Source organism: Cucurbita pepo, chromosome 5 (genome assembly GCF_057944985.1).
Source record: "Cucurbita pepo subsp. pepo isolate OVF chromosome 5, ASM5794498v1, whole genome shotgun sequence".
In the NCBI taxonomy this organism is placed as follows: Eukaryota; Viridiplantae; Streptophyta; class Magnoliopsida; order Cucurbitales; family Cucurbitaceae; genus Cucurbita; species Cucurbita pepo.
The window spans coordinates 14,795,565-14,814,216 of record NC_141802.1 but is presented as its reverse complement, the minus strand read 5'-3'; the positions used below and the strand labels follow the sequence as shown (position 1 = coordinate 14,814,216).

At 35.9% G+C, this 18,652-nt stretch overlaps 2 protein-coding genes across 6 annotated transcripts; both read right to left on the bottom strand.

The window, feature by feature from the left end:
* Window positions 1–776: 776 nt before the first annotated feature.
* Window positions 777–9,043, bottom strand: LOC111795277 (NAC domain-containing protein 54). The gene is made up of 6 exons (XM_023677592.2): window positions 8,987–9,043; window positions 6,345–6,427; window positions 3,174–3,365; window positions 2,706–2,992; window positions 1,911–2,285; window positions 777–1,349 (listed from the first exon to the last, which is right to left on the bottom strand). Exons 3-6 carry the CDS (start codon window positions 3,328–3,330, stop codon window positions 1,095–1,097), a joined length of 1,074 nt encoding a protein of 357 aa, XP_023533360.2. The 5' UTR covers window positions 3,331–3,365; window positions 6,345–6,427; window positions 8,987–9,043; the 3' UTR covers window positions 777–1,094.
* Window positions 6,110–17,848, bottom strand: FC2 (ferrochelatase 2). Of its 5 annotated transcripts, none has more exons than XR_002815182.2 (13): window positions 17,482–17,848; window positions 17,254–17,382; window positions 15,728–16,055; window positions 15,451–15,594; window positions 14,132–14,233; window positions 13,604–13,707; window positions 13,395–13,521; window positions 13,100–13,252; window positions 11,082–11,182; window positions 10,451–10,652; window positions 9,335–9,584; window positions 8,987–9,058; window positions 6,110–6,427 (listed from the first exon to the last, which is right to left on the bottom strand). XR_002815182.2 is itself a non-coding variant. In XM_023677590.2 (12 exons), exons 2-11 carry the CDS (start codon window positions 17,349–17,351, stop codon window positions 9,357–9,359), a joined length of 1,587 nt encoding a protein of 528 aa, XP_023533358.2. In that variant the 5' UTR covers window positions 17,352–17,382; window positions 17,482–17,848; the 3' UTR covers window positions 8,804–9,058; window positions 9,335–9,356. The 5 variants fall into 5 exon arrangements, 3 of the variants coding, with proteins under 3 accessions (XP_023533358.2, XP_023533359.2, XP_023533357.2); XR_015421074.1 differs by having other exon boundaries at window positions 6,110–6,409; XM_023677590.2 differs by lacking the exon at window positions 6,110–6,427 and having other exon boundaries at window positions 8,804–9,058.
* Between the last annotated feature and the right edge of the window lie 804 nt (window positions 17,849–18,652).

Below are 18,652 nucleotides of genomic sequence, written 5' to 3'. Positions count from 1 at the left end.
CTAAGGTTTTCTTTTTTAGACTTCCACTCAAAGTTTTAAAACGCGTCTACTGGAGAGAGTTTTCCACACTCTTATAAGGAATGTTTTGTTCCTCTCTCCAATGATGTGGGATCTCACAATCCACCCCCTCGGAAGCTAGCGTCTTCGCTAACACACTGCCTGATGTCTGGCTCTATACCCATTTGTGACCGCCCAAGTTTATCGCTATCAGATATTATCCTCTTTGGGCTTCTCTCAAAATTTTAAAACGCGTCTGCTAGTAAGAGATTTCCACACTTTTTTAAGAAATGTTTTGTTCTCTTCTCCAACTAATGTGGAATCTCACAGTTGATCGGTAAGCTAACATGATATCAAATGGATTGATCCATGAGCTAACACGATTTCTTCTCCATCTCTAATTAATATTAATTTTTACTTATTGGGTCTTTTCCAAACTCGGAGAACTCTTAAAATGTTTGTATAATTAAACTTACCATAATCCATTAACTCAAACTTTTGAATGACCGACCAATTTTAGTAGATAGATTAGTTTACGCTCGTTTACTATACAAATATATTTTGTCAACCGTCACATAGAATCTTGTAGCGATAGTTAATTAGGTCAAGACTTCATATTCTCGACCAAAAAAGTAAAAGGGCTAAATCAATACGTCACATATTGCTAAGCTAAAAAAAGACGTTAATAATCTTCCGTCAATATTAGCATAGCTTAACTATAACGATTTACGTTTCCTTTTAAGTTCGAAGGCTCAAATTTCAAAGTTTTACTTCTCCGATTGTATTGCACAACTAAACAAATATCATCATCGACAAACAAACACAAATAATCCCGATAACAATACAGTTCGATTGATCAATGCATAACTCAACTTTTCGAGAACATCGAAAAGTTCGAATCTCGGAACCCGAAAAGGATTAGAAATAAATGCCTAGAAAAACCCATTACATGGAATTGATTAACAACTTAATATAATGTTATGATGGTTAATTAATTATCTCTTTCTCTCTCTCTACAAATATTTTGGAGATGAATTTTAGTGTAAATTGAATGTTTGTTGTAAATTTATAATGTACGTTGATATTATGGGTTTACGTCACTGTAATAAGGAAGAGTTTTGGACATTATCTTCTTGCATGGGAAGACTACATAGAGACAAAATCTCCTCTAGAGTTCCATTCATCGAGTCTCGGAACTTGTCGAACTTCATGTACTCGTCAATGCACTCGGGCTTCATTAACGTCTTCGTCTCCCCCATTATGTTCAGCTGCGGGAAGTCCTCGAGCTCCAATGGCGGGTAGTAAGGATGTTGGTAATGGAGATTCTCGTGATCCATAAACTTACTCGGAATCTACAAAAAAGTATGCATATTCAGAGACATGTAATGACTCAAAATGCTTAACGGGTTAGTTTTGATAACGGGTTTGGTTGAATCTTTGATATTTTGATCGAGATTATGATGTGTTTTAACTAGCTGAGCTGCGTTCGGGACCGAGTTTTTAGGGTGGAATGATGAGTGGAAGGGGTTTGGTCAAAAGAGGGTCAATGAGTATGGTGAAAAGAGACATTTTTTAGTGAGTCTAAGAGATAAAAAAGATAACTCAAAGGGCTTGTGAATGTGGGCCATATGTAATTATATACATATTATTTTAAATAATAAATAATAAAAAAATGCCATAATTAAATTTTAATTAGTTCTCTTTTTAAAATTAAAATTTTAAATTTTAGAGTATTTAAAAAAAACAAATTAAAAAAATATTAGAGGTATAATGGGAAATTTTAAAATGTCAAAAAAAAAAATAATTACATTATGAGTTAATTAAATAATTATAATTATAATAAATAAATAAAAATAAATAAATAAAACCCTTAAATATAGCATAATAAGTAATTAATAAAATTTTAGAATTACCTGCATAAAATTTGAAGGGCAATCAATGTAAATTGGATAGAGATTATTAGCTGCACTATTGGCTTCATTGTCGGAGGCCACCGGAGCCGGCAAGTCGTCGGCGACATTCCCTTGTGTGAGATCGGAGGAAGAGTTTTCAGAGCTGAAGATTTTAGGGTTATATTCATGAAGGAAGTGACCAAAACTATCAACATCTTCATTGCTTTCCATCCCGCCTCTCGAGCTTTCCGGTCCCCCGCTATCGTCAACTTGCATATCGTGCTCGTTCGCCGTCTGCCATGTTGGGGCTTCGGCATTGCCCTCGATTTCCTTTTCCCCGATAGCTTTCGGTACTAGTGTTGTCTTCTTGAATACACGGCACAGTGCATAAGAATCCTGTATCGATATCAAAATATAAGACTTTTGTTTTGGTTTGATTGATAGGGAAGCGTTCGTTGATCGAACATTTACCCTAGTTTAAGCTCGGTCACGGGAAATTATTCAAAAAGAGAGGGACGTTTTCAAATGTTCGGTCGGGTTTTGAATGATGAAAGGGATATATAGGTATGTTTGTAGGGTAGTAAAGGGCTAAAGTTTAAGAAAAGAGATGGAAATTAAGTACACAAATTTATCTAAAGTTGTAACCAAAGACTCTTTCATAAACCCTTATTGATGTTTGTTCTTTTTCTTTAGGGTTTTTTTTTTTTTCTTTCTTTCTCTTTTTTCTTTTTCGACGTTCATCGTTCATCGTTCTTCGTTCTTTGTTCTTTTATACACTTTTTATTGTTGAAGATAAAAGAAAAGAAGAGGAAAAACCTTAGTTGAAGGAGACGATGTTGCATTGGCGAGTTGAGAATCGAGAAGACGATACTCGTGCATAACCCAATTGGTTCTGATCCCATGAGGAGCTCTTCCTTTATAATACACCAATGTCTTCTTCATCCCAACTGCTCGTTTTTGCGATTGAACCGTCCTATCTTTTCCCGTGGCCTTCCAATATCCGCCTCTCGTCGCACGATTCGTTCTCGATCCATTTGGGTACTTTCGATCTCGAGGGCTATAGAAGTACCACTCCATATCTTTGCTCGGCAAAAACGACTTATCTAAAAACTAAAATCAATAAGAATCTAAACAAAAACAATTCAAGATAACCCTTTTGATTTTCGATTCAAAATTTAAAGAATCCAAACTTGTTTTTGTTTCTGAAACCGACGAACCAACACAATTTTAAAGAACAAAAAGCTAAACGGTTATCAAACGAGTCGACGAAAAATCCAACATTACCAGGTAATTCCCAGGGTTCGCACTTGTAAAGATCGATCTCGGGGATGATCTCGAGCTCGATGGAGCGGCCATTGATCTTCCTATCCAAATAGTAAGCAACAAGCTCTTCATCAGTAGGATGGAAGCGAAAACCAGGAGGAAGGGTCATGGGAGCCATTGAAATAGAGCTCTTAAAACTCTGAGCTTTGTAATCTAGAAAGAGAGAGAGACAAAGAACACGACATGAAGGGGACCAAACTGTACAAGAAACAACTATATAAGGAGGAAAAAGAGTGTAGCTTAAAAGTGACATTATATTTCAGACACAACCTATGTTTTTTTTTTTTTTTTTTTTTTTTTTTGTTCTTTTTTGTTTAATTCCCTTTTTAGTCGATCAAAAATCATTTAATCCTTCTCTAATTACCTCGCTAAACTCGATTATAGTTTTATTTTTATAATTTTATTTTTAATGATGAGTCTGTTTATTCACGACGCTCTCGTTTCATCTCTATATTTAACTTTTTTCAACCAAAAAATAAAGATAAAACTTTTGTGAACGGATGATAATCACATTATTTACATTTTAATATATCTAATTCACCCACTCGGTACAAAAGTAGTAAAATTTAATCTCACTTATGTAAAAGGTAAATTTAATCTTTTCAAAACATAAAATTGGCAAGAATTTAAACTCTAATAATATTCTAATATTAGGTTGGCAATTCAAGGGTATATATGTAAATATGCATGAGAGAGAGAGAGAGAGAGAGAGTCTTTACGGCTTTAAAGGAAGATTCTAAGAGTAAAATAGGGAGGGGCATAGTGTGAAAACGAGGCATGCATGCATATATATATATATATATATACATTTTTATATTTTTATTATATAGTTTTTTATATTATATAGTTTTTTATATTATATAGTTTTTTATATTATATAGTTTTTTATTATATAGTTTTGTGACAGAGAGAGAGGATATATGATTAAGAAGCTTCGTCTGCAGAAAGCTTTTGTCTGCTCAGAAACTAACAAAAATAATATATAGAAACGCATCGAAAGTCTCAATTTGGGACCAAAAAACAACTCAGACCGACCAACTCCATTACAAGCAATTCCCCTGTTCTGTTCTGTTTCATTCTAATAAAATAATGCAAATATAATATGAAATGTCGTCACTTACACACACAATACTACCCACTTTTTTATTATTATTATTATTGTTTTTCGTACTTCTCCGAGGGCTCCTGAAAAGGAATCTATCGATCCTCATCCGATTGGTTAAACTGTAGGTGCGATGAGTTACTTCACGTGCGGTGTCTTTGGTACAGGTTCAGAATGCCTAGCTACGACTATGGAAAGAATAAACGAATCGATGAGATGTCTAACTCCTTCACGCAAGCTCCAGTTAACTTAAGGAGATATAGGTCACCTTGTAGGTGTTTGATTTTGCAATGGGGTTGTTGCAATTATGGGTTGGATGGCTAATTGCCCAAACAAAGAACTCGTGGCTCACTTTTTCTAAACAATAGGGAAGATGATCAAAACATAGCACTGAAAGACTCTATTGAAACAAAGATGAGCTTATCTACTGTCTCTGTTCATACGTACATATTACTTCCGTAGTACTTACTCTCGCTCTTCACACTAGCTCAATGAATGTGGAGTTTAGAGACTCAAGCCTGCAACTCAAAAAGAAATGTTGGAACCTTAACTACGGTTCTTTTTTGTTCAATCTCTCTATTCACAGTAGTCCAATGAATGTAGAGCTAGTCGAAGTGTCGACAGAAATATTCAAATCTCTAACATCTTGATCAAGAACACATAAGTTCTTAACCGATGAAGTATACTCAAAGTTAGACCTGAATTACAATCATAAAGAAGAGAGAGTATAGCAATATTAAAGAGCAACTTTTTTAGTAGTACAAAGAGAATAGGGACCCAACAATGAAGCTGTCACACTCTTAAACCACTGTTTGCTTTTGCTTTCCCCACCATCCATTGTTTTTTTTTTTGTTCTTTTGTTTTGCAATCCAAAACAAAAACAGAAACCAAAGCCCTTCCTATCCCTTCCTTACCCTTATGCTTAGCTTTCTTTGCTTTCCCCCTTTTTCTTTTTCTCTCCCATTATTTAATGCCTCACCCTCCACTTTAACTTTCCTTTCCTTTCCTTAAAATATCATTTTCATTTCGACAAAGATCCACTCCCCCACTTTAATCATTACTGCGCACAATCTTTGACTGGTTTCTCTTTCTCTCTCTAACAACAAGAACAAGAACAGGAAGAACAAGGAGAAGAACACAAACAAGAACAGGAAGAACAAGATGAAGAACACTGTTACGCGTGCTTTCTAAGTCCAAGTCCAAGCTACTGCACTTTTTGGTGGCTCTGTGTTTGAATATAAGTACAGTACAATAATGAATAAGAAGAGGAACTAATACATACCCAAAAAAGGAAGGCTTCTTGGAACTCTTATCACATTTGCACTAAAGGGTTTCTCTCAAAATTTCCTCTTGAAAAATGGGCTTCTTCAATCCATCGTGAAAAACATGTTTGATCGTCCTAAAATGATATCATGAATCCTTGAAAAGACTTTCTTCTCAGAGTTTTAATGATATTATTGGGTAATTGACTACAGAATACACAACGTTCTTCTAAAACTACTTTAGAATTTCTACTTTCAAACGTCGAGGTTTAGTCCTCATTCTTACCATTAGTTTATGAAAATTGTTATTATCCTCTTATCTTCCCAGATCAAATGAACTTCAAGGTAACGATGAGGACTAATCTTAAGATTCATTGAAAGTACAGGACTAAATTCAAACATTTGAAAGTAAAGAAACTAAAACGAACGGTTTTCAACCATCAAATTATCATCTATATGGTTCAAATCATTTATTTTTCAATCTTTTTATGTAAAAGAAAAGGAAGAACACAAGATAAATGTTTAAAACTATGAAAGAGAATCAGTGAATGAGAAGCATAGGCATTAATTTAGGCATAAAGTGATGCTCTACAAATACAGGTAGATAGAGAAAAACAGTATATTCAACTACAAGTTACTACCTTTAGTTATACCACTTTATAGTTTTTACACCTCAAAAGCATCATCATACACTCACTTCAGCAAAACCAATTATTTGATATACAGAAAGAAGAGAGAGATAGAGAGAGATAGAGAGAGAGAGAGAACCTGAATTGATACCCTTTTATTCCTTTCATAAGCTTTGCCTTGGCTTGTGTTTTGGTCGAGTGAACCTGAATTGATACCCTCATCTGATGAAAGGATGATATCAGCCAAGTTTTAAAAGAGATTCCAAACTCATCTTTGAATATTGGAAAATTTTATGTTATCCACGTCAACATCATTTAAGAACGATATAGTTTCATGTAATAAAGTAAGAAATTTATAGAGTGAACTAAGGGAGTACTCAAAATTTTTCCTTTAATCTACATAGATATCAGAACAAATGTTGACTCGTTCTCGAAGAACGTGTGTGTCTGTGACAAAGTTTGCCTGTTAATGTGAGTGAATAAGATGTGTATAAAAGATGGGGTTTTTTTTTATGTTATTTTAATGTCATCTCTCTTTAATCTAAAGTAATAAGACACATATTCATGTGTAGAAACATGTGATGATGTGTGCTGACAGTCAAGGAAGTCAAGATTGTTCTTCTACATTTGAGTTTTTGTCTTGAAAGTTCACTTAATCTTAGCTGAATATAAGATGATTCTGTTCCCATCTACTGTTTATGTTGTTGGGTAAACATGTTGGGTCGATATCATTATCGGTTTCTAACATGTCGATAATTCATTTGTGATGAGATGAAAATGGCAGTGGCATCAAATCTAAACGAAGATCTAGCACGAGAGCCTCTTGTTTAAGGTTAAAATACAAGAACGCTAATAGCACATCAAATCTACATCGATTTTCTTGACACGTTTTTGGCTTCTCTCGATGCTTTTCAGCATTGGAAAAGACAAAAAGCTTATAGCAAGTGTCGAAACTTTAATACTCGTGTCTAATGAGTCCCTAAACTTTAAGATTTTATGTTTAAAAGATCGCTATTATATTTAATGTTTTTAAATTTAATGAAATTAATAGCTTAAAAACTTATTATTTCTAAAAACAAAAAACTTAGCCATCTATGAGAAACTTTTTGAAGTTTTTAGACATATTTGTGGTCTGAAATCACTTGACTATTGTAACAATAGTATGATATTGTCCAATTTGAGCATAAGCTCTCATGACTTTATTTTTTGTTTCTCCAAAAGGTTTCGTACCAATTGAGATGTATTCCTTATTTGTAAACTCATGATCAACCCCTTAATTAGTCGATGTGGAACTCCTCTCCCAACAATTCTCAACATTTGTCACAGACCTTAAACGGTTTTCATACTCTTATAAGAAATGTTTCATTCCCCTCTCCAACCGACGTGGGATCTCACAATCCACCCCCCTTAGGGACCCAGCGTCCTCGTTGGCACATCGCTCAGTGTCCGACTCTAATACCATTTGTAACAGCTCAAGCCCACCGCCAACAAATCTTATCCGCTTTGGCCCATTCCCTAAAAACTGAGGCTGACAACAATACGTAACAGACTAAAGCGGACAATATCTACTAGCGGTGGGCTTGAGCTATTCCAAAAGGATAACGAAGCCTTCCTTACAAAATTGTGAAAACTTTTTCCTAATAGCCACGTTTTAAAACCGTGAGGCTGACGCGATACGTAACAGACTAAAACTGAAAATATCTGTTAATGGTGAGTTTCAGCTGTTACAAATGGTATCAGAGCCAATCACCAGACAATGCAAGGCACTGGTCAGAGTAAGGCTAGACCTTCTCCATAGCATACACATTTTAAAACCGCAAGGCTAATGGTGCTACGTAACGAGCCAAAGCAGAAAATATCTACTAGTAGTGGACTTGGACTGTTACAGGTGTATTTAACGACATAACACATTCAATATTGATTGAGAGAGTGATGTTATAATGAATGGAGTGTTCTAAAGTGATGCAACCTTTCAGAAAATGTGAAGTAAAAATAAATAAACAAAGGGAAAGTAAAAGCAAAGGAGAGAGAGGCTAAAGCTTAGGATGAAGGAGTGAGTTGGGGAAGGAGCATGCTGAGATTTTCCATCAGCTGATCCGATTTAATGATGTTAATGTGCTTGCCTACACAAAAGACAAATGTTCTGATTCTTCCTTTATTTTAGCATCGTTTCTTTGTTTTTTTTTAACTCATCTTAGTTTTTAGTTGTAGCTTTCATGTGAGTCCACACTGTTCATGGGGCCAATATGTGGGGCTTGCCGATGATACCTTTCCCTTTTCTTTTTCTTCTTCTTCTTCTTTCTTTTCTTTTCTTTTCTTTCCTTTTATTTTTCTTTCATATGATCGATTTAGGATACAAAGTGCAAGGCTAGTTCAACAATTTCACTCTAAAAAAGCTCATTACTCTGTGTTTTATGAGAGATTGGTCAAAAAGTGTCTGTTTCAGACTATTTTTAGGACAACAAACTAAGTTGTGGATAATGTCTGGCCCATCTTCTAACAGTCACTAATTCAAGCTCAACAGAGTGTTCTTTTTCCATTTTCTTTTCTAAAGCATATTCATTTTAATCATTTGAAACCAACAACTGAAAAAGAGGAGATAAAAAGTGGCAGTCATGGTGGGAAATGAGCTACACTAACGTATCATTTAACAGTTTCGAGATATCCTAATTCAAGCAGTCAATGGAGTACTCTTAATACCCCATCATTTAAGTCCTCCCAACAAAAATCAATGTCATAACCAAAAAGGGCACAGTAATTTGTCTGGAGAAACACACTTACTGAGAGATCGAATTTTCAGACGACCAGCTGTCGGCGTTTTAGTAGAGAAATTGCTACCACGTTGGCCAAGTGCTATAATTGAAAAGAAATTAAGTTATAAGAAACATGTATTAATACAATTGATAACTGTGTGTATTTAATAAGATAGACAAACAGGGGAAGGGAAATAGTTACTATTATTTTGCTCACAGGGTAGTATGCCATCTTATACTACGTGCTATCAAAATTCCAGTCCAAACTGAGATAAAAAGGACTACTACCCAACTTAAGTCCCTCTAGGACTTTCTATGTGGATGAAGATGCCAATAGCTTCGAAACATTTTAACAAAATAAATATACAGATCCTACCAATTGTGGAGGGAGAGAGAGATCATTGATGAAATAAGGGGAAAACTCCCCATTGGTGAAGAAACCCCTCTCCAGTTGTCACTTCTAGGACCAGCAAGACAAGTACAGCCAGCATTGCTGCTCTTCCATTCCATGTTTCGGCACTTTTCGTCCAACCCCATTCCCATACGGTTACAGGTGGCGGTAGCTGCCTACGTTGCGAATCATATGCTGCTAGTAACTCTTCCACACTACCAAGTGGAACCAAGGGCTGAAAAGGAGAGAAGCAGAGATCGGTAAATAAAAGGTTTGAATATAATCAAAATGATAAACAAATACAAGTAAGGGATAAGATATATATTCACTGCATTAGCTTTATGATCTTCCATATGAGATCCCACATCGGTTGGAGAGAGAAACAAAGCATTCCTTGTAAGGATGTGGATATTTCTCCCTAATGAACACATTTTAAAATTTTGAGGGGAAACCCGAAAGAGAAAGCCCAAAGAAGACAATATCTGCTAGCGGTGACCTTGGGCTGTTACAAATGGTATCAGAGCCAGACACCGAGTGGTGTGCCAACGAGGACACTCGGCCTCAAAGGGGGGTGCATTGTGAGATCCCACATTGGTTGGAGAGGGAACGAAACATTCTTTATAAGGGTGTGGAAACCTCTCCCTAGCAGATGCGTTTTAAAAACCTTTAGGGAAAGATCAAAAGGAAAAACCTAAAGAGGAAAATATCTACTAGCGATGGGCTTAAGCTTGAGCTGTTCCCACTTTTATTCATGTTTCAATTCAACAGCTTCTATAATACCTAATTGCATAATACGGGTGCAACATCTTCACTGCTCGTGAAGTTAAAAACAAATACAGTTACGAAACTAACTAATATGATGGAGGATAAGCATTAATTTTGATATTTTAAATCATTTGCTTAATAAAGAAGCCAGGCTTTCATTATGATTTTGTAGTTGTCCCCGAGGCTCTCTTTTGAAAGTTTTTTGTGATCCCTCATTTGGCTTTTAGCCCTTTCTTTTTGTTGGCCCTTCTTTCTTTGTTTTTTCATTATGATGGTTTCTCATAGTTAAGTAAAAGATAAAGCAAATTGCTGTATGCATATTCTTGGTTGTAGTACCTGGCGAGCTTCAAGATTCGAGACAGCCATGGCCCCGACATATGGAAGACTCTCAATTACAGCATCAGCCAAATCTGTAATGAAAGTAGGCTCACATCCTAACGCTGGAACACGTCCCCATTTTTCTACTCCAGATTTTAAAGCAAGTTCTTTATATTCAACATCAATTTCTTCCAACGTCTCGATATGCTCGCTTACAAAGCTGCAAATCAAGCATAGCATAAAATTTTAATTAACCGAATGTGATTCGATTTTTAAACTAGATAATCTGCATGCAGCCACTATATGAATAATGTCATCAACCCAGTTAACAAAATAGCAAAAATAACTCACTGGTTCACTGTTTACAAAAGTAAAAAAAAAATAACTTACTGTTTCTCGCTATATGTTGAGCTTTACTCATTCAGATGCTTAAATAATTATGTGCCAAATGATTAACACGACAAAGGAATTTGTGTTTTCACATACTCGGTATGATAGTTTGTTTGTTATGATATATTCTACAGAATAACATCCAACGTTTATTGAAGCAGTAACGTGTCAAATCATAACATTAAATTTTGCTGTTTATTACAATTACGGTTAATCAAGTCATCGAACACCATAACGTTGAATGTACAAATGCACATACCTAATGGGTACAGCCAGCAAGCTTTTAACTCCTTTTTGCCCAAGCTCTATTATTGTGTCATCCGTATAAGGTTTTAACCACTCCACGGGTCCAACTCTACTCTGTAGAACAAGTCAGAAAAACCACATCATCAAAAATGTACACTAAAAACCATACAAGGAAATCGAATATTCATCAAAAGAGGAAGAACAAAGCCTGACGGCCTTGGGGATTAGAAATCCCAAAGCCTAAAACGGAGGAACAAAAAGTAGAAGTCCTCCAATCCAGATTGATGAACATTTGCTATGTATTACGAAAAGATTTGTGTCAAGTATTCCAATTAAAAACCATACTAGTCGTAACTTGATGAACAATGAAGCACGAAATATTTGCCGAACTGCCAGAACTAAAAGATTCACATTGCGCTCTTGAAACAATGATTTTATCCTCTGATAGGATATGAAAAACTTTTAACTGAAACTAACAAGAGCAAAAAACGCCCGGAGCAGAGACACGCCCTCAAATATTCCAAAGGTTACGGAAAAGCTCCCTGGGAACCCATGCCTTATCCGGCATTTGTTCGAAGGGGGATAATAGCGTATATTGTTTTTACAGTTGGATAAATTATGTTCCTTCCGTTATATGAATAGTTCAATTAGTTTTATTTAACTCGTTGATATTCTTCTCCTTGTAAATGTATAAATATGAGTTAGTGCCTCCCATTAATGATATGAGAAGAAATTTCATTCAAACGTTTGAATTTGATTATGATAAATAATGCCATCTATTATTAGCAATTTGGTTTCTCTCGGCCAGGATCATAGCCCCTATTGATCAGTCCTCTCTTACCTTATTTCAGGAAAAAGCAACCCAGCAAAGGATTAGTACTTATTTGAAGAGGTTCATGCTAAAGGATGAAAATAACTTCAAGGGTTCAATATAATTGGAAACTTCAATGGTAAAAGTTGTCTTCAATTATGTGTATAGTCTCCAACTACTATTCAATTTTTCTGGCCATTCATCCGCTTTCGGTAGCATCTAATGAAAATTGGATCGAGCAAAAAAGCTGTTTGTATACTAGTCAAATTCCACTCTTTCATCGTCTTCCTATCTCTCTTTCATCCCTCTCCTTCTCAAATTTTTCCCTTCTACCATCAGCCGTTCTTTGTCCTACAACGACCTCTCCATTTTCCCCGCCTATCTCTCTGTTGACGATATTTTTTTGTGCCAACTATATGTCATACAAGCTAAGAAGTTTAACACTGCAAATCAAATCTTAACTCTCTCTCATTGAATTTTATCCCTTCTCCCATCCTCCACTCTTCTTTAACATGTTGTCTTCTCTCCACCTATTAACTTCCTCCCTTCTTTGTCCTTTAACTGAATCTATTTTCATCCACATCTCCCACTGCTCATTGACTTTCTCCCTCCCTTCTTCCCTCCATGGCACATGCAACCCAACTGACTACTCGACTTTCTCCAAGTTACCGATTTGTCCATTTATCTCTCCTTACTTTTTCCCTTCTCCATCCTAAGACAGCAAGTTCTGAAAACTATATCTTTTTTAGTGTCTGTATGTTCCATGAAAAGAGAGAGGCGCTAATAAAATATTTACCGCACCAATCCGCACACATAATACTAAAGGGTATATTTATCTCTCCTCTCTTTTTCCTTCTCCAATCTGGAGCCAATGAGCTCTGAAAACCATACATTTTTTAGTGCCTGTCTATTCCATTAAAGGTGGGACACTAAATTAGCTATTAAAATATTTGCCTCACCAAGTTTCATACGAAGTCCTAAAGGGGTATAGAACAATCAGGCAAAAACATCAATAAATGAATTTTTTCTAGAAAAAAACTTATTCGAAGTTTTCCGCACAGGACTTTCAAGAAGAAATATGCACGATTGCGATAAAAGCATTATGAGATACCAGAACAAAGCACAAAATCAAGTTGAATTCACTCTTTCTTTCCTAAGTTAACCTCCCCCACCTTATCCCCCGAACCCCCCTGATGTGAAGTGATTGAAAAGGCACGTACCTGATAAGCAAGGGTGTAGTTATTTGTTATCCTTCTCTTTTCTAATTCCTCCATAATCAGATCCACACATTCCTCCATCTCTGCTTTATACGGGTCACCAGCCTCTTCCACGTACGCAAGGGGGACTCCATGTGCACTAAAAAATACCATTACCTGTTATGTACATGTTTAAGTTACACTTTGATGCCAAGGTACAAATACCAACACTTGTGAACTAGAAAGGTTAATTAGCATTTGACTATAATCCACAGCTTTTCGTGAACAATATTCATTTGATCATGCAAACATATATTACCTGCTCGGGAAAGTCGAAACTTTTTAATTCCTTTTCAATCAAATCTGCCATGGCCTTTATATACCCTTCACGCTGGTACCAGGAAGGTATTACCGTATGTTGCATGTTAACTAGGTATTCGTCCTCCCTGACAAACAAGAAAGTCCTATTGTTCATATAAACCAACCCAAGATAGAATTTTATATGAATATAAAGGATCTGGTCTTTACCGGAAGATGCCCTCCAAGAGCCGGAGGCTTGAACCACTGGTGGATATTGAAAATTGGGGATAAAGAGGAAGAACAACAAGCTTTGTTATCCTGTCTTTTTTTATCTACAAGGAAGAACAAAAAAAAGATCTGTAAGAGGCCTCGATAACCAAATACATAATTTTGTTCTTGTACCAAATTTTGGAGTTTGTAAGTTCCATAAGATGCGGTTGTTCCACTTATAACAGAGTGGGGCCTTACAAGGCTAATAAAGTTAGAATTAAATATTAAAAAGAAACAAGTTTTCGAGATCAGCCTACAAAAGAATACAATGAGTGTACAATCATGACATTGTCGCTTGTCTTAGACTCAATGTTTTTCATACAATGTATAAATGCAAGACCGTTTGTTCTTGAAACAAGAGACATACTTTCAACATTATATCAACTGAATGTGCTGCAACATGTTTTGCCCCAATTGAAACAGTAGAAACAAGACGACATTCGAAAATCAACATCTTATTTCATAAATATAGAAAGAAACGTATACCTGTTCGATTGCTTCTTCAGTGAACGGATGCCAGTAACGCATACCAACATACACTTCTGCTGGAACATCTTTTTTCCATAAGGCCTTCTTTAATTCTTCAGCCTGACCAAAGAAGATATACAGATGACAATGACAAAAATTGAACAAGAAGAACCAATTTTTTGTGAAGTTATATTCAACTGCATATTACCATATACTGAGAGTTTCAACAATCATTAAGCATGCTAACTATTCAATTGAAAAGGCACCGCCACGCAACTTAATCCTCTAAAATTTTGATAACTAACCCCAAATTTCTTAGATTCTCTGGAACGTATTGGCTATAAATTTCAAGCAGCTTATCTAACTTGGATTCCTATGTCATTTCAAACTGAGAAATTAAAATGAAGACACTATTTCAATCAAACAAATACTATTCACAAGACAAGGGCACTGCTTCCGTCAACAATTACTGTTGACAAACATGAAATTATAAAGGTTAAAAACAATTTTGGTCCATGAATCTTCATAGAGGTAATATGTTAGTCGCTGAACTATGATTTTAACAATTTAGTCTCTATGCTTTAAATTTTGAAATAATTTATGTGAGATCCCCACATTGGTTGAAGAGGGGAATGGACCATTCCTTACAAGGGTGTGGAAACCTCTCCCTAGCTGAGGCGTTTTAAAACCTTGAGGGGAAGCCCTTGAAGGAAAAGCCTAAAGAAGACAATATCTAGTAGCGGTGGGCTTGGGCTGGTACAATTTATTCCATAAACTTTATTTGTAACAGTTTAGTTCTTATACTTTCAAATTTGTAATAAATTTAATCTTTTTACGATAGGGACTAAACCATTATAAATTTTAAGTAAACGAACTAAATTGTAACATATTAAAGTTCAATGACTAAATTGTTACGAAAAAAAAAAAAATGAAACTACTAAGACTAAATCATTACAAATAAAAGTTTTCAGACTAAATTATTACTTCAAAGTTCAGGACCAAAAGTGATTTTTTAACCTATTATAAAAGTAAAAGAAAAATTAATATGAAGGCATGCTCTTTATGATAAGTTTCTGCTTAACACATTCATGCCAGGTCTCTAAAGGATAAATCTTGCATTAAAAAAAGACGTCTCTTCAAGCAATGCATATCACATACGCTCGCAAACCATGCACCGAACGAGTGGGTGAAAATGCATACAGTGTTCTCAGTATTTTGCTAATGTTTTTCTGTAATCTCCATGGTTAAACAACAGTGTCATACATGCTCAGACATCCATGCACATATAAATCAAAATAAAAAAAAATAACAGAAGTGGAAGAAGAAGATTTTCTTGCCTGTGCATCGGTAATCTTTCGCAGAGGAGAACCGCCACCAATTGAGGCATAGCCTTCTCTACTCTTGGGCGATCTTAGAACTGAAATAAAGTGTGCCAACGGTCTTTGGAGGAACCGGAACAACCGTGGCAATCGTATTATATCCTATTAAAAACATAAGGTTTCACAATTTTTATTGCATTATGTGACCAAATCATCATAGCTCAATAAGGACGCAAAGAAGTTGAATAATTCAAACTTCATACTAAAAGCAAAATGGATTGTTAGGGTATGATACCGGGTCAGCAAAGAGGTTAAACAAGAAAGGCTGCACGTCATCAAGAGTCTCAGGACCTCCAAGATTAAGCAACAACACTCCAACCTTGTCATCTCCAGTTAAAGGTGTAGCAGGAATATCTTGAGTGTTTGAAGCAACCAATGCTCTCAGAGGCGAAAAATACTTGTTGAGTGATTGCTTAGAGAATATGGATTGTGATTCAGGCCATTCTGAAGAGTATTTGGAAACTACATGATTTTTGGAGATGTTGTAATTGGGAGAAGCATCCATATGGAGCCTGAACCCACGATGCATTCTTTTAGAGGAAGCTGATACTCTGGAAGTTGGCCTGTGCAGGGAAGAACATATAAATTCTCACTGTTATACTAAATCAATTCGAGTATAAACATGATTGTAAAACCCTTATATATTAAAATAGCATTCATGTAAAGGCTGAGTCTACCGAGAAAATAAGTAAAATGTAATTTATAATAAGACAGGAAACTCGGTATTGTACCATTTGGAAGCTGAACAATCAAAATACATCAAACAAGGACGGATAGATTAGTGAGTATGCCGATACATTAATCATGCGTTAGAATACATAAACTACCAAGAAACCATTGATGAGAACAGAGAGCAAAATATCAAAAAAAAATAGGACGTGATTAAGTTTGTTAAGTTTCTGTACTTTACAAAACCATTTTAAATGAGCTCTGAATCAGTGAGCAAACCAAAGGTACTGAACAATTGATGAGAAACCCATCTGTGGTTAACTCAGTGCCTTTGAAATTGGTTTGAGGTTCCTTGGAGGAGTACTTTATCATATGTAGCAGACCACCTTCCCTAAGAACCTCTCAACACTTCTTCTCAGTCCAACAGTACTTCATTGCCCTGATGCTATCCTGTAACCTGTTTGTGTAAGCTCATCCTTTCCAAGATGAGTCACAAGCCCTACGGTTGAGATGTAGGATAGACGGAATTTGACTAGTTCAATATGGCATTCATGAGCCATGGGTAGTGTAACAGCCCAAGCCCAAGCCCACCGCTAGTAAATATTGTTCTCTTTGTGCTTTCCCTTATGGGCTTCCTCTCAAGGTTTTAAAATGCATCTGTTAGGGAGAGGTTTCCACACCCTTATAAGAAATATTTCGTTCCCCTCTCCAACTAATTTAACCAGTTCACTATGGCATTAATGCGCCATGGGTGGACTGTGATAAAAGAATCCTTTGATGTCAACCAAAGACCAGGAATGCCGACTCCAACAGCCCCAGATTTAATGTGCAAAATATCAAACTACGAAGTAAATAAGTCCACAACTCCCTAAGGAGCTACTAGCACCATTATTGAAGCTCACATAACCATGGAAGACAAATAAGAACAAACTTCCACAGCAAACAACCACTTCAAAACTATATAACAAGTCAATCCAAGCGTAAAACAACTTCAAATTTCACAAAACAGATAGATAAACACACACAAAATGCAAACAAAAACACCAAATCCAGACCCTAATCACGGGCACAGATAAACTAAAATGAGCTTACAGGGGAAATTTGCAGTTCTGAGAAGCAGAAGTGAGACATGGACTACGAAATGCAGAAGACGAAGCCGGAGAAGGCGAAGCCTGAATTGCAGAATCCATAGCTTACCAACAACAAATCCCTTCAAAAACCCTAAACACAATCAATCACAAAAACCCCATAAATTAGGTATCAAAACAACAAAAACCCAAACAATCGAACATAAAAGAGAATGATAGTTCAGTAACAAACAAGATCGCAAGAGATTGAGAAATCGAAATGGGCGTCAAATGAAAAAGGCGATGAAGCTTCGCATCAATGGCCGCCAAATCGGAACAGTATCATCAGAAATTTAGTATATTCAGCGTGGAAAACGGAAGAGCTACAGATGCAAAAAGAGAGAGAGAGCGTGGAAGTGGACAAGCCAAGGCCACTTCTAATTCAGGGCTTTATCCAATTTGGATTCCGAAAAAATTACCACCCATCATTTTTTGCAAAAATTGTTGCGAAGAAATTTTCTGGGCTAATTTTCCCTGGAAACAAACGGATCATATATGCTATCTTCAGAGGTGTGTCCCACACATTAAAGATAAAACCATCATGAAACAGCGACTAGTTCTGGATAGAGTGAGAGTCCTATGGTTGAGTTTTATTTTACGAATTATAATTTCAAGCTTTTGTAGTGAAAAATCCCAATTGATTTTAATTTTAACATTTAAATATCTGCTTATCTATCCACCAAAGTGTGATTGTGATGTCACGTGAACTTCAATCTACAATGTTCATCCTATCAAATATTCATGTACGATTCGAGGCAGGCCGACACTTATAAGTTTTATAAGTTTTCTTTTAATATTTATTTTAAATAATTTTTTAATGTAAAATATATTTATAAATTTAATAATATTTTATAAACATAAACATAATACTGGCTCGTTTATCTGCAAAGGTTTGTAATCTATCATGTGGGTCGAGTCGGTCAAGTACTTGCGGAGCATGGACACGTGGAATATGTTATACACTTGTTCAATTCGATCCAGAATGTTGAAGGGTCCAATGAAACTTGGCCTCGACTTACCATACACGAAAATCACCTTGTCGCCTACCCCGAACACCAAGTTTCTATATCTCACATCAGTATAACTCTTCTGCCAATTTTGAGTTATGCTCATTTTCGCTCGGATCTTTTAGACGATTTCGTTGGTAACTTGGACCAACTCTAGTCCTAACAGTTCTTGTTCCACTACATTAGGAACTTGCACTGCTTTTTATATATGTCTTCAAATAATGTCATACTAATAGCTGCTTGGAAGTTGTTGTTGTAGGCAAGCTCCACGAGGTGTAACTACGAATCCCAGTTGCTCACAAAATTCAACATGTAGGCATATAATACGTCTTCCAATATTTGATTTGAACGTTCAGT